Here is a 21,659-nt window from a genome sequence, read left to right as displayed (position 1 = left end):
TCCTCCCGGCACCGCCTCACGCCTGAAGGGGGCACGGAACCGCCCCGAGCCGCCGGCCGCCGGCCCCTCGAGCCCGCGGGGAGGCCGAGGCAGCTCCGCAGCGGCTCCCGGCGGCGGCGGGGAGGGAAGGAGGGCGGGGGGGAGGTCCCGGCGCTGATGTCAGCGCGGCCGCCCCGCCCGCCGCCGCAGTGACAGCTCCGCCCGGGCCCGGCGGGGCCGAGCCGAAGGCAGCTGGGGCTGTGGCGGCGAGGGAGGGAAGGAGGGAAGGAGGAGAGGAGCCGGCCATGGCCGACGACTTCGGTTTTTTCTCCTCGTCCGAGGCTGGCGGCGCCGAGGAGGACCCGGCCGCCGCTTTCCTGGCGCAGCAGGAGAGCGAGATCGCGGGCATCGAGAACGACGAGGCCTTCGGGCCCACCGACGGGGAGGGGGCCTCCGCCGGCCCCGGGCAGGCGGCCCCGCAGGAGCCCGGTGAGCGCCGCCGGGCCCCGGCACCCCCCGGCCGCAGGGCTCCGGGAGGGGGGGAGGGGGATCCGGGGGGGTTTTGGGGGGATCCGGGGGGGTTTTGGGGTCCCCGTGGGATTTTGTGGCCCCCACAGGGGTGAGGGGGGGCCCCGTGTGCCAGGTTGGAGGCCTGGGGGGTGTCTGTGGGGCGTGTGCTTGGTGCCAGGCTGGGGGCTCCTTCCCCTGAGCCCCGCGGTGTGGGGTGAGCCCTGAGCCGGGCACGGGGCACGGACTGAGTCAGACAATGCTCAGACAATAGATAAAGGTGCCAAGCCTCGCCTCGTGCCTCCGCGTGGCCCCCAGCCCTAAAGGAAGGGCCTTCGGTAGGTAGCAGGAGCCCCCAGGTCTCCCACCCCCAACGAGGACATCGCTGCCATGATCCTCCTGCCCCTAACGCAGGCAGGTCTGTGGGGTCCCCATTGCTGCCCGTGTTGTGGTGGATTCTCCTTTCCGCCCACGGGGACCTGCAGAGCCACGGCTGGCCCAGAGAGGTGCTGCTACATGCAGGCAGCTGGGCTGGGTGTAGCTGGAGCTGCGGGGTGAGCACCACAGGGACGGCTGCTCCGGAGCCACGCTGCGTCTGAGCCTGGTCATGGCCAGGGGGAGAGCTCAGAGCTTGGGGGGGCTTCTTGCAAAGCCTCCTTGCCCGGCAGCAGGGAGCTGAGCACCCTGGGGCTCGCCTTGTGCAGCTCACGGGGCTGTGCATGAGCTGTGGGTGTCTGCAGTACCTCGCCTAACCCTAACTCTACAGCTCGCTCCCCCTGGATGGGCTCCTGAGGACCCAGATGTGCGTCCCTGCCCTCCTCCCCGCTGGTGGAGCGTGCTGTGTGTCTGTGGGTCTGTGTGTCTGTCTGTGTGTGTGGCAGCTGCTGCCTTTGGCAGACCTGGGGGCGGTCAGATTGTCTGCGTGCAGGCAGAGCACTGCCTCCCACCCTGCTCCTGGGACAGTTTCCCTAACCTTCAGATAAGATTTAAAAAAAAAAAAAAAAAAAACAGGCAGTGAAAACACCATAAACACACAAGATGCCCGGAATGGTTTGTCTTGGGAGGGTGGTGCTGGCTGGATCCCTCCAAGGACAGGAGCCCAGAGCTGCTGGCCCAGCGCCCTCCCACATATTCCCTACAGCTCAGGGGGGATTTGTAGGGTTCGGGGCTCTGACAGCAGCATGGCAGTGCAGCACGCTGCCTCCTTCCCCTGCCTGCCCCGGGCAGGCTCTGGACCCTGCCACCTTGCTAAGCCCTAACGTGAGACCAGCGTGGGGTGTTCAGCTGGTGGCCCCCACGTGTGGGGCTGTGGGGATGGGTGTGCGGGGCTGGAAACGGCACGGCCCTATTCCCCAGGAGCTGACCTCTCACTGCTTCCTGAGCACCAGCCCTTCTGGGATCACCTGCAGCTGCCAGAGCTCTGCTCATCTTTCTCTTCCTTTTTTTTTTCTTCTAGCTGGTTTCCAGAACGGGGGAGCCACTGTCAACGGCGATGTTTTCCAGGTGAGACCCCAGCCCCTTGCCCTGGCCCCGTGATGCTCAGGAGGGTGATGTGAGCGGGGGCACAGCACTCTGCTGCTCGGCTGGCCCCAGAACAGCTCCTGGCAGCCCGTGTCTGTCCTGTGGTGGGTTCCTGGTGCTCTGTTCTCACCCCTGCTTGAAGGAGAAGGGCTGGTTCCACTGCCACAGCCCCTGAGGTTTGGAGTTAGAGTCTTTGAGACTGGCCGAACCATGCTGGTCCTCTTCTGGCTGTGTCCAGCCCTGCCCCAAACCTGTTTGCAGGTGCTCTCAAGGAGTGCTTGGGCCCCAAGAGAAGATGGCACACACTCCGTTCCCCTCCCAAACCTCTGCTGCTCCAGCCTGGTGATCTCCTGGAAGCCCCTGGGCTGTTTGGGAGCACCTGGCAGAGCCCAGCCCCAGCACAGGGCTGCTGTGGGGCACTCACCGTGCTGGTGCATAGCTGTGGCCTGGCTGCTGAGCCCTGCAGCATCTCATCTCCCACCAAATCCCCTTCCCCATGCCCAGGAGTGGGTCAGGGCACCCCCTGCCGTGCCAGCACCCTACAGACCTTTCCTTCACCCCATTTGGTGCCCAGCAGCGCAGCACGGGCATCTCCCCTGCCTAATCCTAATCATATCAGCGACGGGACAGCCTTAATGAGATCGGGGATCTGGGAGGAGAGCCCTAATCCCGTGGCTGAGCCGCGTCAGGCTGGGTGTCCCAGCCAGCGGGAGGCTTTAGGAGAGGCACAGAGCACAGAGCTGTGCCCTGAGCTGCCCCGGGGCTGAACACCAGCAGTGAGGAGCCTGGCCCCGTGCTGCCTGGGGGGTAAAGCTGCTGCTGAGGGCGGGCTGCTCGCCTTCTGCAGGAGTCCAACGGCCCCACGGACGCCTACGCGGCCATAGCCAAGGCTGACCGGCTGACCCAGGAGCCCGAGAGCATCCGCAAGTGGAGGGAGGAGCAGAAGAAGCGCCTGGAGGAGCTGGGTGAGAGCCGAGCCCCGTGCTGGGGGCACTGGGAGCTTGAGGTCCTTTCCCTGCTGCGCCCCAGGGGCGCCTCGTGCCAAAAATCAGCCCTCCTCGGAGGCGGTGATGCCTTCCCGTGGGTGATTTAGGGGGGAAAGGGGACGGGGCGGGGGGCTGCCTGCCTGCCTGCCTGACGGGAGCTGTCACACCCCGGCCCTAGATGCTGCCTCGAAGGTGACGGAGCAGGAGTGGCGCGAGAAGGCCAAGAAGGACCTGGAGGAGTGGAACCTGCGGCAGAACGAGCAGATGGAGAAGAACCGGGCAAACAACAGGTAGGCTGAGAGGCCGAGGCAGCCAGATCTGCCTTCCTGAGGGGCCGGGGGGGCTCTGTCACCACGCTGGGGCTCAGCCCTGCACAACCAGCACTTTGCCAGGCTCGGGGAGAGCCCCGAGGACACCGAGCAGCTGTGGTGGCCCTGCAGAGCCACAGCAGGATCCTAGGGCCTCCTGTCCACGCGTGGGGCTGGGGCTCAGCACAGCCCCGTGGGATTTTCGGCAGGGTTTCCTGGTGCCGTGGGAGGCCGCTAACCCCCTTTCTGTTTCTCTCTTTCTAACCCTCTGCCTGCCTGTCTGCTCCGCGCTCTCTCTCTGTCTGCGCCTCGGGGTAGGATCGCTGACAAAGCCTTTTACCAGCAGCCGGACGCCGATGTCATCGGCTATGTGTAGGTGCCTCCTGCAGGATCCGGGCTCCTGGCTTTTGGTTCCGCAGCCCCCAGTCAAGGGAAAGGGGTTTTGGGGAGGGTTGTCGGGCTCCGGCGAGGTCCCAGAGCATCTCCAAGGGCTGGAGGCGCAGGAGGAAAGCAGAGCTCTTGGGATTGCCCCTGTGGGGCTGGCTGTGGGGTTTGGGGCCTTCTGGGGACAGCCCCACGGGTGGAGGGTGCTGAGCTCAGGGAACCGGGGCTGGGCTGGGTTCTCTGAGGGAGGGGAGGGTCTCCTGGGCAGGGGCTGTGCCGCTGACAGCCCTCAACATCTCCGCAGGGCCTCGGAGGAAGCGTTCCTGAAGGAGTCCAAGGAGGAAAGCCCGGGCTCTGAGTGGGAGAAGGTGGCCCAGCTCTGCGACTTCAACCCCAAGAGCAGCAAGCAGAGCAAGGACGTCTCGCGGATGCGCTCGGTGCTCATCTCCCTCAAACAGACGCCCCTGTCCCGCTAGGGCCGCCTGGCAGGGCCCAGCCGGGCCTTGAAGGGGGGGTCCCTGGGTCCCTGCCCTCTGCAGTCGGTGGTTGTAACTCTCCCCGTGGTTTTCCTTTTGCTTCAGGGTGCGTCGGTCTCTTTCTACACATATTTATTACTGTGGCATTTCCCCGGGAAGCTGTTAGCAAGGGGATCCCCCAGCCCGAGCCGTGCCCGGGGCCTAACACCCCCTGGGTGCTCCCCACCTCACCCGGTGGAGCAAACCTGCCTGCCTCGGGGGTCCCAGAGGGATCCTGGCTCCCCTCTGCCCTCCTGCGGGGTGTAGGGCAGGGCTGGGGGCACAGCCCAGACCCTGCTCCACCCCACAAGACCCCGTGGGGAGCCCAGGTGATGCCACAGAGCTGGTGGGAACTGAGGAATGTGAGTGCGGGCACCCCAAAAATTCACAGTTGTGGTGTCTTGTGCCCTGTGGTGCCGGGTGCTGGGAAGGGGGCACGGGACAGGAGTGCAGGGTGCTCCCCGCCCCTCTCCTGTTGCCCCCAACTGTTGGGGTGCCAGGTTTTGGGCGCCTTGGCTCTGCTCTGCTCCTCCCCCTGCCTGGAGGAGGGCAGCTGGAGGCCGTGTGGCTGCAGGGAAGCAGGTAGGAGGTGTGGCTGCTGCGGGGCAGGGCGAGCCTCCAGCTCCCTTAACCCGGGCAGCCGCTCTCGGGCTTCTCCCCGGCCCAGTTCCCGCTGGGTTTGCGCCCCAGAGGCAGCAGGGCAGGGGGCTGCTCCCATTCCCACCCCGTAAGGCTGCTTTCTCCCCTTGCTGGCGGGACTGGCGGTGCCCCCCTGGCTGGGAGGGCAGCTCTGCTCGTGCTGGGGGTGGGAGCAGGCAGCAAAGCAGATCAGCCAGCAGAGCCTCGCTGCAGAGCCCTGCTCCCCCCCTCTCCCTGCAGAGCAGCTGAATCGCCTCTGGCTGCCTCCCGGGGATCAGGAGCCCCCCACGGCCCCGGCTGCTGCAGCCCCTGTGCTGGGTGGGGGCTTCCAGCCCTCGGGGAGCGGCGCCCACAGCTCTTCTACATCCCCTCAGCTTCGGTATCATGTGCCCGTTCGAATCACCTGTTACAATAAACCAACATCTCCAAACTGAGCTGACGGGGCTGAGGTGTCTGTGTGTGCTGGAAATACCAACGAGGCAGCAGAATTTCTTCGGGGAAAGGCTTTGAGCAGGCAGCGAAGGGAAGGGGGGAGCTGTGGGGAACAGTGTGGAGCTCACCCCTTTCCCTCAGCTGTGTCACCAAGGCATCGGGTTGCCAGCAGATGACGCGTGATGAGTGACAAAGGGAACAAATTTTACCAGGCTGCGACAGCACCGGGATGTCTGTCGGGGCTGGAGAGCCTCGGTGAGACACCCCACGGGTGCTCCAGGAGGATAAACACAAGAAAGAAACACCACAGCTCCAACATCAGGTTAACGAGGGGTGTATTAACCGCACTGCCAGCACCCCAGGGCCCGTGGGAGGCTCTCACTTCCTCGCCTTCATGGCCGTCACCACCATGCCCCCCAGGAGGGCCGCGAAGGTGAAGCCCTGGGCCAGGATCCGCGCCCGCATCAGCAGCTGCGAGCGGCGCGTGTGGCCTCGCTTGAAGCTGATGAGGCCGTAGGTCAGCACGCCCACGGTGCACAGGCAGCCTGCGGAGGAGGGCGGAGGGACAGAGTCAGCAGGGACAGGCGGTGACTGGACGGGATGGAGCCCGGCTGCCCCCGCAGCCTCCCCTGTCCCCACCCGTCCCGTTACCCCGAGCCCTGCAGCCTCACAGCATCACCGTGGTGGGGAGACCTCCAAGAGTGCCTCGTCCAACCCCTCACCTAACACAACCGCGACCTTCCCCTTCACATCCTCCCCTCCTGACCCCAAATCCCTGCAGCCTCCCCCGACAGCCTCCCTCCCAACCCTAATCCCTCACAGCCTCCCTCTGCAGTCTCCCCACTAACCTCAAATCTCTGCAGCCTCACCTCACAGCGTTCCCCTTGCAGCTTCTCCCCACAGCCTCCTCCTCCAACTCTAACCCCAACCCCCTGCAGCCTCTCCTCACAGCCTCCCCCCCAAATCTAACCTCAAACCCCTGCAGCCTCTCTCCCAACCCTAATCCCTCACAGCCTCCCTCTACATCTCCCCACTAACCCCAAATCTTTACAGCCTCCTCTCCTGACCCCAAACCCCTGCAGCCTCCCCTCACAGCCTCCCCTGACCCCAAATCCCTCACAGCCTCCTCCTGCGGCCTCCCCCCCAAATCTAACCCCAAATCCTCCCAACCTCCCTCCCAACCTTAATCCCTCACAGCCTCCTCCCTGACCCCAAATCCCTGCAGCCTCCCTCCAACCCTAATCCCTCACAGCCTCCCCCTACACCTCCCCACTAACCCCAGACCCCTGCCGCCTCCCCTCACAGCCTCCCCAGCCCCCCGCAGCCCCTTTTCAGCCTCCCCCAACCCCAATCCCCCACAGCCTCCCCCCGCAGCCCCCCCCCCCCCGTTACCCCAACCCCCTCACAGCCCCCCCCTTGCCGCAGCCCCTCACCCAGGGGCACCAGGGGGTTCTCCCGGGTCTTCCTCAGGAACTTGTCCCCGAAGCCCTCCTCGCGGAACACGGGCAGCCCGCTGGGCAGCGGCGGGGGAGGCCCGGCCTCCATGGCTGCGGGCGCGGGGACGGCAGCAAGCTTGGCCCTCCCCGCCTACCGTAGCCGGGCCGCGGCGCACTCTGGGAGTTGTAGTCCACGGGTGGGCGAGTTGAAAGGCGGCGCCCCGCGGGCTGGACTCCATTTCCCGTGGTGCCCCGCGGCCGGGCCCGCAAGAGCAGCGTGTGGTGGGGGGGGGGGCAGCCATGCCGAAGGCCAAGGGGAAGAAGCGGCGGCAGAAGTTCGCCTATGGCGTCAACCGCAAGCGGCTCTACCGCAGCGCCCGGCGCCGGGCAGCGCCCCGCATCGAGTGGTGGGCGAGGGGTGGCCGGGGGGAGGGCGTGGGGGGGGGCTTGAGGGGGTGTGGGGGGGAGTTGGGGGGGCGTGGGGGGGCTGTGAGGGGTCGTAGGGGGCTGTGGGGGGGTTGAGGGGGTATGGGGGATGTGGGGGGAGCTGGGAGGGCTGTGAGGGGTCGTGGGGGGGCTGAGGGGGTGTGGGGGGGCCGTGGGGTGGGGGTTGGGAGGGTTGGGGGGCGGTGGGGGGGGATGTGGGGGGGGCTAGGGAGGTGTAGGGGGTGGGTGGGGGGCTGAGGGGGTGTGAGGGGGACGTGGGAGGGGGTGGGGGGGCGTGGGAGGGAGCTGAGGGGACGCTTGGGGGGCTGAGGGGACGTGGGGTGGGGGCACGGGGGGGTGAGAGTGTTGGGGGGTTTGGGGGGTGTGGGGGGGATGTGGGGGGTTGTAGGGGGGTGGGGGGATTGAGGGGGTGTGGGGGCGTGGGCTGGGGGTTTGAGGGGTTTGAGGGACTTGGGGGTCCTGGGGGGGCGTGGGATGTGTGGGGAGGGGGCTGGGGGGGGTCATGGGCTCTGGGGGGGGGTTGTGGGGGTGTAGGGGGGGACATGGGCTCAGGGGGGTGAGATTTGTGGGTAGGGGGATGTGGGCTGTGGGGGGGTGACCTGAGGCTGGGGGAGGGGGCGGCAGTGGGCCCCTGGGGTTACTCCTCGTGGGACCACGCGTGGTGAGCTGCTGCCCGTTCCCTCCCAGCTCGCACATCCGCCATGCGTGGGACGCCACCAAGTCGGTGGCACAGAACCTGGCCGAGATGGGCCTGGCCGAGGACCCCAACAAGGCCGTGCCCATCGCCAAGAGGGGGCTGCTGGTGAGTGCGGGCGGGACGGGGAGCGGGGGCTGCCGGGGTGGCTGTCCTGGTCAATATCTGAGGCATTGCTGGGGGTAACGGGACATGGGACGAGGCTGAGGACCGGCACTCAGCCTCCTGAGCAGTGGGATTGGGAGCACTGCAGGCTGGCTGCGTAACAAAATATGGCACAAAGGTGCCAGCCCGGCCGGTGTTGGTGGGTACAGGTGGCCTTGGGAGATGTCACACAGGTGAAAGGGGGCTCGTTGGCTGCAGGCGCTTCTCTCTGCTCAGGTGAGGAGCGGTGCTGTGCCACCTGGGTTTGCCTGTGCGCCGAGTGTGCAAAGAAAAGGCTCTGGTTAAGCCAGGGGAGATGCCGTGGTTCATGGTGCTGTTAAGGCTTCTGGGAGCAATTTGTGGGGTGAGCTGTTTTCCAAATGGCCTGTGTTTGAGTTGCTTTCTCTCTCATCCAACACAGGGAATGGAGGTGGAGAGCAGTGGGCAGGAGGGAAGGAAGAAGATTGTGCGAAAGCCCTACGTCCTGAACGGTCAGTGCTGCTTCCGTCCTCCTTGGGGGCTGCCTCGCCTGCCTTAGCAGGTTTCCTGCTGAACCTTGCTGCTCTCACTGTGTTTAGGGCTCTCCCGGGGCCCCGTGAGTTGTTCTGTCTCTCGGCATTGTGTTGCAGGACTGTCCTTAGTGCCTGTCCCGTGCTGAGGCAGGGAAGGTTGTTACGTTGTTAATTAAGGAGGTTTTAAGATGTGAGTGTGCACAGGGTGCCCCTGGCAGCAGTCAGCCAGGGTTTCCCAGCCAGGCTGGAGCAGAGCTGGGAGCCAGAAGGGCAGCTCGGCCTTCCCAGCGTGTCCTCAGCCTCATGAATTCCTTTTCCCTCCCGTGCTGCTTTTTTGTAGTACCTGCAGCCCCAGCAGGACTCCTGTCACTGCTAAACTCGCTGGTGTCTCACACCAATGGGACAGGAAACTGCAGTGCCCTGCTCTGAGTGCTGTAGCTGTGGTTTAGGGGCAGCAACAGCTCAGCTTCTTCCTCACCATGTGAGCTGGGGAGCAGCAGCAGCACTGGCCGGGTGCCCGCAGCGTGCCCAGAGAGCTCTCTCACTCCTTTTCCTGCCCAGGCAAGCACGGAGCTGTGCGGCAGGAGCTGTGCAGCAGGAGCTGCCTCCTTCCTGCAGGACTGGCAGGGTTTTATCATGGGGGCAGGCTGGCTGCTGCCCTTTGAGGCGCTGCTGGCGCTGCTCCCCTGCCTGCCTGCATCACGGTGTCTGTCCTGTGCCTAGAGATGGAATATGAGGCCAGCCTCCCCGAGAAGAAGTCCAACACGCTCTCACGGGACCTCATCGACTACGTGCGCTACATGATTCAGAACCACGGGGAGAACTACAAGGTGAGCGTCGGCTGCCCTGGAGCGTGGGGCACCTGCAGCAGCTCGCTCCTGCCTCCTCTGTGGGGCAGGAGTTGCCAAATACCCCAGCTCGGGTCCTGTTGTGTAGGCAGCTGATGGCTGAGGGGATGCGGTGCTTGGAAACTCATCCAGATCTGTGTCTGGTGGTGGTTGCAGCCTCAGGATGTGGCTGCCACGGCTGCTGTGCTGGTTTGGTGTTTGCTCACCGGGCTGTTCCCTGACCTGCCCTCCCCTTGTCGCAGGAAATGGCTCGCGATGAGAAGAACTACTACCAGGACACGCCCAAGCAGATCAAGAGAAAGATCAACGTGTACAAGAACTTCTATCCCGAGGAGTACAAGGCTTTTGTTGCGTCGCTCAAGCCGGAGAAGATGGATGTGCAGTGACTGCCCCTGATTTTCCCTCAGGTCTGCCTGCCAGCGCAGGCCTGGTGCTGCCATTTTATGAACGGAGAGGGCACAGCCGGGCAGGTGACGGCTGCTGCCAGGCTGCGGTTCTAGGGCCGGGGCAGGCTGAGCTATGCAAAGCCTCTGGCGAAGGAGGAAGAACCTTCGTTAGGCAATTAAAACCTTCATTAGACAATTATAACCAGGCACAGACGGCTCCTGGCTGCGGCTCGTGGCATTGGGACTGAATGTGCTGTGCTGCTCCCTTTCTGAGTGGGAGCCAGCGCTGCTTTTGCCTTTTTTTAAATAAATTACTCTCCCATGCTGGTAGAAATGTCTCCTGTGGGCTTTCATTGCTGCTCTCGCTGGGCGCAGTCCTGCTTTGAGAGCTCGTGGTGCCGACGTGCAGGGCAGGCACCAGATGTGCCGTGCTCTGTGGGGCTGGGCAGTGCTGGGGGCTCTGCCCTGTCCCTGTGAGCAGCAGGGATGGATGCGTGTGCTCTGTGCTCCCCCCGGAGCAATCTCCGTGCCTGCAGCTTCAGGAGACCGGGCTGGGGACCCCTTCCCTGCCAAAGAATGAGGGCAGAGCAGAGAGATCGGCCTCGTTTATTGGCAAGAGGAAGGAGCAGCCGTTAAAAAATGGCTTTATTTTAAAACAGAGGTTGAGGAAGGGCGAGCTGCGTGCAGCCCAAGCTGGTTATTCCCACAGGTGTGCTTTTTGGGCAGGAGAGCCCACGCAGCCTTAATCAGCACGGGAAAGCTGCGAGCAGGGGGTGTTTTACTCCCCTTGTTTAGGGCTCCATCAGCCACATCAGCTCCAGGGAGGCCAGGGGTGGTGTGAGCCGTGCTGCCTGGGTTCTTGTTGCTATCATAGTGGGACCAGGGACTTGCTCCTGCCCCCCGAGAGCTTCCTGGTGGCTGCTACGCTGCTCTGTGCCTGCCCTAGGGGAGCCTGCGGGGCAGCTAGCTCGGTATTTGAGCCCCAGTATCCCACAGGGCTGCGTGTAGGTGCAGGGCCCTGCCCCGTGCTGTGTTCCCTGCTCACCAGGAGGTAACGGTGCTGCTGCTGCCTCCCAAAGAAGGCTTCCCCCTTGATTTAGGGGGGCAGCTGCCCTCTCCCCTGCTGCTCGTGTCCCCGAGGGCAGCCACACATCAGCTCAACCCCAAACCCCGCGGGGCACGTGCCGTGGGTCCTGCCGGTGAGCCCCAGCTCCAGCAGCTCCCAGCACGTCCCAGTTGGAGCCGGTTTGGGCTCAGGACTGGGACAGCAGGCTGACCAGCAGGCTCCTGAGGTGCAGCACGCTGGTGGCCGTGCTCAGGCTGGCCCAGGTCGCGCTGGTGGGCAGGAGGAAGAGCTCCCGCTGGCCGCCCAGCGCCTGCAGCGCCAGCTCCTCCCGCAGCTCCTCCGTGCTCAGGGCGTCGCTCTTATCCTGCGGGGGGACAGGAGGAGGCTGGGGGGGGCTGCGTGGCCCCGAGCCCGCAGGCTGGGAGCCCCACGGGTGGCTGCCAGGAGCCCTTTGCTGGTGGCTGGCCAGGAGCGCTTTGCTCTTGCAGGGCGGTCACTTGGATGGGGGTTAATGGGAAGCGGCCGCAGGCACGCGTTTGGCTGCCTGCCTGGGCAATCTGGCACCCCGTGGGGATTTTGGACGCTGGCGCTCTCCGGGAACTCGTTAGCTTGGGCATGGGGAGGTGCCCAAACGAGGAATGGCAGCCGCACCTTGGGACAGGCTGTGGGAGACGGCCCCGCGAGCGAGGGTTTTGCAAGAGCTGGGGGATTTGGGGCGTTCAGATTTCCCCTTGGAGTCCCAGGGCAATTTGGCTGGGAACACCCCCGGGGAGCTGCAGGGGGGCACCCACCTGCTTGTTGGCCAGCACCACCAGCGGCAGCCGGGGCTCCTGGGCCAGCAGCGCGTGCAGCTCCTGGCGGGCCGTCAGCAGGCGCTCCCTGTCCACGGAGTCCACCACAAAGACCAGCACGTGGGCCCCGCTCAGGTAATGGGACCAGTATGCTCGCAGGTTCTGGCTGCCACCGACTGCAATTAATGGGTAGGATCAGTGCCAGTACATAGGGGCGAGTAGGGTGGCTGTGTCCCCACAGCCTCCCCTGGGGAAAATGGGCAGCCTTACCCTCCAGCAGGTCCATCTCCAGCCCCTCGACCTGCAGCTGGGCAGAGTTGAAGCCCAGGGTGGGGGGGATGCGTTTCCTGACCGTCTGGCTGCAGATGTAGTGCAGGACGCTGCTCTTCCCCGCTCCGTCCAGCCCCAGCACCAGCACCTGCTTCCACTCCACCTGGGGGGCAGCAGGATGAGGGGGCTGCTTTAGGGGCTGGCTTGAAACAAGGGGCTCCCCCCAGCCCCCGTGCCCCCTTTCCCAGCCAGATGGAGCCTAGGGGTGTCCATACAGCTCCCTTGCTCAGCTGGGAGTGCCGGGGGGGTCCCGGTGCTTCCCCCCACCCTACACTCCCTTCTCCAGCTGGGTGGGCTCCGAGGGGGCTTCGGACACCCCAGGGTGGGGGGTGGAGGTGTCCTGGGGAACACCCTGAGGGAACCCAGACCCCGTGCGCCTTCCCCACCCTGCTGGGCTCAGCACTTCGGGATCTCCCTGCTCCTTCCCCATCCTTTTGGGGGATCCCAGTGGGTGACCGTCCCCGCTGCTCGTCCTCACCGTGCTGCCGGGGGGGGCTCGGTCCCGCAGCTCCTTCACCTCCCGCTCCCACCAGCTGTCCCAGCTGGCTCCCAGCTCGGTGTCACAGAAGTAGAGCTTCCAGGCGATGAAGAGGAGGGAGCCCAGCGCGACCACGGCGGCCCCCAAAGCCAAGGTCAGGTCGCGGAGAGCTCTGGGGGGAGCCATGCGGCGCCGTGCGGCCCAGATGTGCAACCTGCCGGCCCTGCAACCTGCCAGATGTGCAACCCCGCCACCACGGCTGTGACGTCCGCCCCCAGCGTCACCGCCGAGCTTAAAGGGGAACGATGGGAGCCCGCTGGTGGGGTGGGTGGGGGGGCTGGGAGGGTTGGGAGAGGGTCCCGGGGTGGGTGGGGGGGTGGTGGGGGGATGGAGGGAGGGAAGAGGGAGGAGGGAGGGATGGCGGGGAGGTGAAGGGGGCACGGGGAGTTGGGGAGATTGGGAGAAGGAGGGTGGGAGGCGATGGTGTGGCTGATGTTGGGGCTGTTCCGAGCCGCCCCCAGCCCCACAGCGGGTCTGGCAGCCTGGTGCGCTGTGCCCATATTGCCCAGCACCGTGCCCGCTGCCCTCGGGCTGCTTCATCCCGCTAAAAACACACAGCACGCCATGGCCCCGGGACAGCCCAGCTGCAGGCAGCTGTGTGCCCTCATTCTGAGCCCGATCCCAGCCTTGGGGTGGCTGCGGTGGGTTGGCAGGAGACCCCCAACCCCACTGAGGGGGGGGGGGACGTGGACACGGCCTGAGAGGTGCTGCTGGCAGAGGTGGCATGGAGAGGGGCAGGGGATGGCGGCGGGTGTCAGGGCAGCACCCACAGCAGGGCTGTGCAGGCGGTGAGGGCTGGGGGGGGGACATGGGGGGCATGGGGGACATAGGGGGCATGGAGGACATGATGGAGCAGCCCCGTGTCTCCCCCACCCCCTGCAGCATCCTCAAGCCCCATTCCAGCCCCAGCACCTCCAGCAGTGCCCACCCGCAGCCCCTCACCCCCCCCATCCCCTCACACCCCCCAATCCCCCATACCCCCCCAATCCCCCATCCCCACCCCCATACCCCGCGCACCCCCCTCAGAACTACAACTCCCAGCACCCCCCGCGCGCAGCCCGCCTATAAAACCGCTCCCGGCGGGAGGCGGCGCCATTTGCCCGGCGCCTCAGGCGGCGCCGCTTCCTCCCCCGCCATGCCGCCGCCCTCCCCGCCGCCCCGGGCCCGGTAACGGCTCCTCCGCCACCACCACCACCACCATGAGCTCCCGGCCACCGGCCGCTCCCGGTAAGGCTCTCCCCGTCCCCACGTTCCCCGGAGATCCGGGTTGGCGGCGGCGCTGAGCCCCGGTGCGTGTGTTGGCAGCGCTGGAGCGGGGCGGCGGGGCCGTGGCCGGGAAGATGTCGCTGCCCCTCGGGGTGCCCCGGCGGGCCTTCAGCTACGACGACGCCCTGGAGGACACGGCCCCCATGACGCCGCCGCCCGCCGACCTGTGTGCCGGGGTGCTGTGGAAGCAGCCCGTCATCCCCGAGCGCAAGTACCAGGAGCTCTCGAAGGTATGGAGTTTCGCTGGAAATCTCCCTAAAAAGCAGGCCCGGTTTTTTAGGTTTCACTAAAAAACTCCTAAAACTACCCTTCTGGCATTAATAAGGTGGAATTAAGTGACTGTGGGGGTGCTCCAGTGGTAGAGAAGCTCTTAGGGGTGTTCCCTGAGTCGTGAAGCTGAATAGCCGTGAGCCTAGCCTCTGCTTTTCATCTCTTCCTTTAAAATCTTTTTTTTTTTTTTTTTTTTTTTTGTGGAAAAAAAACCTGAAATTGTGGTTTGGCACAAAAAGTAAACTGTCCAGTCATGGAACAGTAACCTCAGTGTTAGGGGGAGGAGGTCAGTGCTTCACTGGAGTTGTTGTTTTGGAGCATTTGCTGCCTGGCTGCTGGGGCCTTGCAGTCAGTGGTAGCTCTGTAAGCGTGAAGTGCTTCCAGCAAGACACTGGAAACATAAAAAATGAGGCAAGGGAGAGCTAATCACCAGCCTCTCATCTGTGAGACTGTCATTTTGCAGACAGCTGGTGCTTCTGAGCTGTCTGTGGAGAAGTTCCTGCCCGCCTGACCTTGCAGTCCAGCCTGTGGCTGTGCGAATTGCCATGGATGTGTTCTAACTTTGTTCCTACTGACCTTTTTGAACTTAAACTTAATGACTTGTTGGCTCTGAGCCCAGCATGTTTTCGAATGTTGAATGAAAGTTGCTTTCTCACTAAGAATTACTAAGAATAAGGTTCAGGCGATAAGTGTTCCTGGGCTGTGGATAGAACAGCGTTTTTTTTCCCATGGGATAAATTCTTGCTGCTAGTGCAACTCGGCCTTGTTTCATCGGGGTAGTTGAGATGTGTCGTGATGAAGAGCTGAGGTACTTTCTCACCATAACCTACACCTTCTTCTGCACAGGTGGAGGAGGGGGATGCTCACGTGAATGCACCTGTCATAACTCCTTCATCTTCCACCGAAAGCGTCAACAAGGTACCCGTGGTAAAGGCCAAGGCCACTCATATCATCATGAACTCTCTCATCACAAGTAAGAGCTCAGCTTTCTGTAAGATCTCTGCTTTCTGTAGTTTGGTGGCTGATGGGTGTGGGCACGGGAGTGTGGTCCGGCTTGGTAGTGCCTCGAGGTAACTGTAAGTGTTCCTGGATGGTCTGTGCGTTCAGAGAAACTCTGTTTTTAATCAACACGGTTATTAGAGGACGTTTCTAGAAGGAAGCAGGGAATTAGGGGATAGGCCACCTTACAGCCTCCGTGTTTCCTGGCGCAGGAGTTGAGCAGTGAGGGGGAGTGCAGGGAATGTGCTGTGCTGATAGGGCGCTGCAGTCCACGCCGCCTTACGCTGGAGCTCAGAGGCTGCTGCTGGGTGTTTGCTCATTAACTTGGCATTTCTTGCTGTTAGGTAGAGTTCTGCAATTACCTGAAGTTGTGTGGACAGGTGATGTGCTGAGCTAATGGAGCACTTCATGGCATTTATGGTAACAGCAGCAGGTGTCTCGCTAACAGCCAGTCTTTAAAAAAACAAACCTCATGAATCATGAAGCTTTAAAATGAAATTGGGCCAGTTATGTTTGCACAGAGAACATGTTCATTTGCAGCAAGGGAAATTAAATGTGTTACTCTGTGCCTGCTGCCTCTTCTTTTAACAGCTGGGATTCATTATTTTCCTACAAGCAATGTTGCCAAAGACCCCTAGGTAGGTTTTAGGCCAGCGTTTTGGAATAGCTTTATGCTTGTTCCTTGTCGTGGCTCAAAAATGACCAGCATGGTGGAAGGTACCATGCAGGAGTAGGGATTTTCTGCTGGAAAGCAGCTTTTGTTTTAGTACAATGATAAAATAACTATCTAGATAAAAGCATGACAGCCTAAAAATGTTCTTATGCAGTAAGAAGTCAGGAACTCTGAATTGCTCCTCCCAGGAGAGAAGTTCAGATGCAAATTGGAAATAGATAAAAGCCTTCTAGATCTCTTGTACAATGCACTATCACTGCAAATAACTTTAATGTTAAAATGCAGGTTCTTTTTTAAAAAAAGACAATAACTTTTCGTGTACTAATTCCTTTTAACTTTGATTCACTAGCCAACCTAAGAACAATTTCCTATGCTGTTAGTAAAAGGTGCTCGCTTCAAGAACTGAACTGGTATCAATCTATTGGCTGGTGGCTCTGTGGTTGGCTGAAGTAACTTATTTTACCTAAGCTAGAATTCCTGTGGGAGTCTTTACCACCTGCTCTGCAATGCTGTGATTGTCAGATCAGCTGGTGTGGGCAGTCTTTCAGAAATCTTACTCTTTCATTGGCAAAAAAAAAAGTTGAAAAATCTAGGGGGCCACTTAAAATATCCAGCTTGTTGTGGGGTCTTCTAGACTTGGGAAATTGTAATTAGAAGTGATGCAGCTTGTTGGATTAAACATGTTTAAATACAAGTGTTACATCTGCAATGCATCCTGTGATTTGGGACAAAGCACTGCCTATCTGACTCGCTTAGCCCCGTGACTCAGGATAGTCTCCTGTCAGAACAGCTCCTTAGTTTCATCTTGCTGCCTCTGTCAACTCATCACAGTAGGTATGAATGATGATATTACCTGTGGCCACTCGAGTTGCCTTTTCTAGAACTGCTTGTGGTGGCTCTTTTGTGAACGTGTGCTCTTGTCCATTCCAGAGCAGACTCAGGAGAGCATTCAGCGCTTTGAGCAGCAGGCAGGGCTGCGAGAAGCTGGCTACACTCCCCACAAAGGCCTCACCACGGAGGAGACCAAGTATCACCGAGTGGCTGAGGCAGTACATGTAAGACGTCTTTTCCTTGTGTTTTTTTTTTTATGTTGGTTGTGTACTAGCCCGACACCTGTCTGACATAACTTTGGGAGCATGTTGCTGGGACTACTTAAACTGCTTACTCTGAAGGCGTTTAGTGTATTGTGTAAAAAGATTACCCACATATGTTAAACTTGCTGTTGGCCTGTATAGTTTTGAAACAGTTTGTTCTGAAAACTGCAATATTGTCCAGTCACTTCCAGCTGGGGACATCTCTGTACAGAGCCTAGCTTCTTGCTGTACCTCCCAGAGGTGCCCTGCAGTGAACAGTAAGTGTTTGTCCCAGCGTTACCTCTCCAGGGATAGCTGACACGATATGCCAGCCTTCTGGGTATTGAGGGCAGAGCTTGGCATCCAGTCTCTCTGCAAACGCTTGTCTCTGTTGTGGTTCTTCTGTTCAAGAACTGGAAGAGACTTGCCAACTCACATATTTTTAAAGAAAGTATAATTTGAAGTTCAATATATTTTTATGTGCAAATGCAATTTTGAAGGAGCTCAGCTGTTTGGTAAGTGGATGAGGCACTCCCAGATCTTACTGTGCTGAGCAACGCTAATCTGAGGGTAGGGCAGAGAAGGCCTTTGACACCTGAAATAAACGTGCTTGGTGAGTTTTGGCCTTCAGTCTTATCCCTGAATCCAAGTAACTTCTCAAATTTTAAAGGTCCTGTTTACATTTTCCAGCTTGATGCTTATTTTGATGATCTTGAATTACCCTCATCTCTTCCAGTGCTACTTTTCCATAGCATTAGTATGCGAAGTGCAGAAGGTACTTATCAGGTGTTTGTGGTGGTTAAGTGGTGAACGGACTGAACTTAGAACTGTACTTGCTGCTGCCCTAGTGATGCCAAGCCTCATTTGAGTCCTGTAATGAATCCAGGAACTCCTGGTGCACTGGGACAGCAGTGCTGAAGCTTTGGACCTTTGTTTTGGCTTTGTACTGAGCTAACTTTGCGGTACAAATCAGCAGTCTCCGAATAAGTACTGTTCTAATTGGGTTACCTATTCCTTGAAACAAGCCAGAACTAGATTACTTGTAAACCACGCATTTCTAATGTTAAAAGTTAGAAAATGAAATCGGGCTTGCTTCTTACTGGAAATAAAGACAAAGGTCTTCAGCCAACATGTTTCTGGTGAGCTCAGCTGCCCACAGTGATCTTGCAGTTGGATTTCAATAGCGAGCCTTCCAGGCATACCCTTGCAAGGTCAAAGTTTCAGTAGCAGCGTCAGTGAGTTGTGTTGGTGTGGCTTGGATAACCACGGGCAATGTTCTGAGAAGGTGCCTGTGCAGTCAGCGTTTGAACTATAACTGTCCTTCAAGTGACTTCTTTCAAGTTCTGTTTGTACAGAATGGCTTGTAATCGCCTGGGTCACACGCACCCAGCTCCTGATTGCTGTGTGACTGGATGTATTCTTCACATGCAGTTCAAATTGTTGTTCTAGTGCAGTGCTTTCACCTTGTTTGTGAATTACTTCTCAGTGTCTCATGCTCCTAGGCTTCTGCGCAAGGCCTTGTCTCTCACCTTCGTTAGAGAACTTGTGTGGCTGAAGCCTCTGCTCTGAGCAGTGCTCCAGTCACACGGCTGCTGTGGCGCTTGGACTTGTCACCATGCAGCCAGCAGTTCAGCCAGCTCTGCTGCACTGGAGGCAACCTTCCTGGGAGTACTGGTATTTAAGCAGTGTGCTGCTGTTGAGCAGTGACTGACATGCAGTGAGCTACGTGGTTTTCTTCCTTTAGCTTGAAGGGTGTCCACTTGCATGAGCATAGTGATGAAATGTTTGTATGCGACCTGGAAAGAAGCTTAAGGGGTGTATGCAAGTATTGTAATACTGAGTATAACTAGGTTAAAATAACACTTCAAATCCCTTGTCTGTGATACAAACAGTTGTTCAGTTTTGACAGTAAAACTGGCTGCATTCCGTGTGCCTTGTACTTAAGGTCTGTTGCTTGTGTTTCTCTTGCCTTTCCCAACAGAAGCTAAAAATGCAGAGTGGAGAAATGACAAAAGACGACAAACAGACTTCTTCTGCTCAGTCCACTCCAAGCAGCACTCCCCACTCATCTCCCAAGCATAAAAACAGGTACCCTGCCCCTGGCAGATCACTGCCTCTGTGGTTTCCTGCAGGCTGCTGAGGTGGGATGTGCTGCAAATATCCCCTTTACGCTGTGAGGGACTCTCTGAAGGGTGGAGTTCAGGGACTGCTGTGGATTTGCATCAGAACCAAATATATTGGAAGCTTATGGGACTTCTGTCAAATCAAGGCAAATTCAAGGCAAATCTGTTAAGACCTTTCAGGTTGTCCCTGGTAACTACATGTAAAGTTTCTGGTGCAGTGGGGCCCACCTGAAGTGGTGTCTGTTTTCATACATCCCGGTAATTTTTTTCCATAGGAGTTGGTTCAGTCAGGGATCCTCTGCTTCTATCACTGGCCCAGACTTTGTTGCCATGGAAGCTGGTGGGGACAGATTGCAATCTGAAAGATGGAGTTTTTTTGGACCCAAAGCCATCCAGAAATCCACCAACGATCCAGGTACGTCCTCTAAAATCTCCTGCATTGCAGGAGGTGGGGAGAACTGTTAGCAAAAATGCTAGCTGTTTCCATTCACCTTGGGGGGGAGTGTGTGCTACTCATACTGTTTCTGTGCCAAACAGAATGGTACAGCACTCAGTACTGGCAGGAGTGGAGAAAGGACTTGGCTAGTTTTCCTAGCCCTTACTTGCTGGGATTTTTATTTTTTTACCAGGAGGATTTACCATCCAATCCTATAAGGGTGCCCAGAAGCCATCCCCAATGGAGCTGATGCGTGCTCAGGCTACTAGAATGCCAGAGGATCCAGTCACCTTCAAGCCACCCAAAATGGACATTCCAGTCACAGAAGGGAGGAAACAATCTCCGCGTTCCCATAACATCAAACCACGGGATCTGAATGTGCTCACTCCAACTGGGTTCTAGGAAAAGTGCTGCTGGTATCCCTAGTACCTACCTAGAAGGTGTCCCTGTGCCATTGTGCTGCAGTAAAATAGGAATGTCTCCCTTCCAGCTCCTCATCTCAGAACAGGAAATAGCTGTGACTGTCCTCCTAATGCCAGCCTTGAATCAGTCCTGGAAAAACTCCTGCACTCGTGCTAAATGATTGCAAACCATCTTCTCTGCTGTACTGCACCAGCTCTGTCTGCTAGGCTGCACTGCGAGACACACGTCCCAGTATGTTGTGCTAAAGTAAAACCTCAAGCCATGTCCTGTGGGAGAGGACGGCGTGGGTGTGCAGATAGGCTGGCGTGTCTGCGTGTGGTCTGGTTGGCTTGTCCTGCTCAGTGTTGAGGTACCCTCAGGAGGACTGGTTCTGTCACGTACAGAACAGCAGAAAATGGTGAAAACAAGCAAGGAGCAAAAGCTGGACCGTTAGCTGCCAGGAGGGAAGAAAACTGCTCTGGGAACGTGGTAGGTCAGCTTTAAACATGCAGCTCCCTTACTGTCTGCTGTGACCTTATAGTTCAGCGTCTAGTAACTTGCTTCTTCCTGGGCTAACTTCAAAGGAAGAGCATAGCCCTGCCTGTTATAAGATACTCTTGTTATAAAGGTGGGGGAAGGATCTAACGAGGCTTGGCAGTAATGAGAGAACTGCTTCTCTCCTAGCTCTCTGGGTTCCTCCAGAAATTGTAGAAATGACCAGAGCTGGTGTGGCTTGAACCAAGTAAATCCTCTTTTCTTTCTGCAAAGCAACGCTGTCTGGGCTCGTCCTAGACAGGTGTGCAGTAGTTCTGGCACTCTGGTTGCTGCTTCATTATTTTTCTGGCATCTTGTGTGAATCATGCAGAAATGTACTGGGTACCAGTGGCACTTCTCAAAAGGGTCTTTCATTTCATCAGCATTAAACAGATTTTGCAGGGCTGGGGGAAGACTAAGTGGAAGATAAGGCTAAATGTTCCTCCTCCGTGCTGTGACACAGTGACGTGTAGTTTTTTTGGCCTAGTTTTTACCAGTTACTGCAAACAGTTAACACTTGCTTTCATGAAAAGTGGAAGGACCTCCTAGCTGCCATCTAATCCTTTGATCTGTAGACAGCATTGCTGTGTAATTGTCACCCGTCCTGTGGCAATCAGGACTCTTCTTGATCTCATGATTGTGCTGCGGAGCTCCCTCAGCCAGAAGACAGCTCTGTGGTGCTGAGGTGGGAGTGGCAGCCTCGCATCTGTTGTTAGAAGCTTTTCTGTTACAAGGACTTTTTACAGAGGTGACTTCAGGTTGTGGTCTGGAGCTTCTGCCTGCTCCAACTGTTCAGGAACTGACTAACTTGGTTAGCTGCCCTCTAAGGAATATATTCTGTGGCTCTGCTTCATCTCAAGCTTCAGCAGCACTGCCAGTGGTGTTAGGTTGAAAGCCTCCCACCCAGCCGAGCAGTTACCGCTGTCACCAGTCATTTGCACCTTGATGATCAGAATCTCTCATTTGACATTAATTTATTGTCTGTATTCATGTCTTAAATGTGTATGATTTTTGTTACAAGAAAATAAAACCCTTGTGAATGGAGGTCCTTGTTTTTTAGTGTTGGTAAAGCACCTGTGGAAGAAATGTGGGGCTGTGCAGTGCCTACCAGGCTGCTTGCTGCTGGCCAACAAGCGTGGGGCCAAGGTTCTGCCTACGAAGGCTGATAGCACTCATTGTGGTAAATACTTGCTGTGTAAAACTCCCCTTTGACAGGAAGACTAGGTTTAAAGCCACATTAAGTCCTGTTTTAGGCCTTTTGCTGATGAAACCTTGTAGTTTCTTGAGCTGTTCAGATGAATGCAGCTGCACCAAGGAGCTGGGCACAGATGTGGGAACCAGGCTGGTGTTTGCCTAGTGATGCCCAGCTCCTGGCTTTGCCTTCTTCCTATGGGTTTGAGTGCTCCTGATAGAGCACACA

The 21,659-nt window shown here is 58.8% G+C and overlaps 5 protein-coding genes across 7 annotated transcripts; 3 read left to right on the top strand and 2 right to left on the bottom strand.

The window, feature by feature from the left end:
• The first annotated feature begins 95 nt into the window (after positions 1 to 95).
• Positions 96 to 5,273, top strand: CLTB (clathrin light chain B). Of its 2 annotated transcripts, XM_072023268.1 has the most exons (6): positions 96 to 468; positions 1,943 to 1,989; positions 2,855 to 2,972; positions 3,172 to 3,283; positions 3,620 to 3,673; positions 3,990 to 5,273. In XM_072023268.1, the coding sequence occupies exons 1-6, from the start codon at positions 285 to 287 to the stop codon at positions 4,159 to 4,161; spliced, it is 687 nt and encodes a 228-aa protein (XP_071879369.1). In that variant the 5' UTR covers positions 96 to 284; the 3' UTR covers positions 4,162 to 5,273. The 2 variants fall into 2 exon arrangements, with proteins under 2 accessions (XP_071879369.1, XP_038042373.2); XM_038186445.2 differs by lacking the exon at positions 3,620 to 3,673.
• Positions 5,274 to 5,589: 316 nt separating this feature from the next.
• Positions 5,590 to 6,873, bottom strand: HIGD2A (HIG1 hypoxia inducible domain family member 2A). The gene is made up of 2 exons (XM_027468447.3): positions 6,705 to 6,873; positions 5,590 to 5,816 (listed from the first exon to the last, which is right to left on the bottom strand). The coding sequence occupies exons 1-2, from the start codon at positions 6,814 to 6,816 to the stop codon at positions 5,650 to 5,652; spliced, it is 279 nt and encodes a 92-aa protein (XP_027324248.2). The 5' UTR covers positions 6,817 to 6,873; the 3' UTR covers positions 5,590 to 5,649.
• Positions 6,874 to 6,953: 80 nt separating this feature from the next.
• Positions 6,954 to 10,072, top strand: NOP16 (NOP16 nucleolar protein). The gene is made up of 5 exons (XM_038186446.2): positions 6,954 to 7,114; positions 7,842 to 7,956; positions 8,414 to 8,483; positions 9,228 to 9,334; positions 9,595 to 10,072. Exons 1-5 carry the CDS (start codon positions 7,008 to 7,010, stop codon positions 9,736 to 9,738), a joined length of 543 nt encoding a protein of 180 aa, XP_038042374.1. The 5' UTR covers positions 6,954 to 7,007; the 3' UTR covers positions 9,739 to 10,072.
• On the bottom strand, positions 10,050 to 12,723 carry ARL10 (ARF like GTPase 10). 2 transcript variants are annotated; one of them, XM_072023267.1, is made up of 4 exons: positions 12,404 to 12,723; positions 11,866 to 12,028; positions 11,596 to 11,771; positions 10,050 to 10,304 (listed from the first exon to the last, which is right to left on the bottom strand). In XM_072023267.1, the coding sequence occupies exons 1-4, from the start codon at positions 12,587 to 12,589 to the stop codon at positions 10,089 to 10,091; spliced, it is 741 nt and encodes a 246-aa protein (XP_071879368.1). In that variant the 5' UTR covers positions 12,590 to 12,723; the 3' UTR covers positions 10,050 to 10,088. The 2 variants fall into 2 exon arrangements, with proteins under 2 accessions (XP_071879368.1, XP_027324247.3); XM_027468446.3 differs by lacking the exon at positions 10,050 to 10,304 and adding an exon at positions 10,329 to 11,168 and having other exon boundaries at positions 12,404 to 12,714.
• An 808-nt stretch (positions 12,724 to 13,531) lies between these two features.
• Positions 13,532 to 21,283, top strand: KIAA1191 (KIAA1191 ortholog). Its single transcript, XM_027468713.3, has 7 exons — positions 13,532 to 13,690; positions 13,769 to 13,959; positions 14,846 to 14,972; positions 16,602 to 16,726; positions 18,726 to 18,832; positions 19,143 to 19,282; positions 19,497 to 21,283. Exons 1-7 carry the CDS (start codon positions 13,663 to 13,665, stop codon positions 19,703 to 19,705), a joined length of 927 nt encoding a protein of 308 aa, XP_027324514.2. The 5' UTR covers positions 13,532 to 13,662; the 3' UTR covers positions 19,706 to 21,283.
• Positions 21,284 to 21,659: the final 376 nt, after the last annotated feature.

Source organism: Anas platyrhynchos, chromosome 14 (genome assembly GCF_047663525.1).
Source record: "Anas platyrhynchos isolate ZD024472 breed Pekin duck chromosome 14, IASCAAS_PekinDuck_T2T, whole genome shotgun sequence".
NCBI classification, from domain to species: Eukaryota; Metazoa; Chordata; class Aves; order Anseriformes; family Anatidae; genus Anas; species Anas platyrhynchos.
This window is presented reverse-complemented; position numbering and strand designations above follow the sequence as displayed.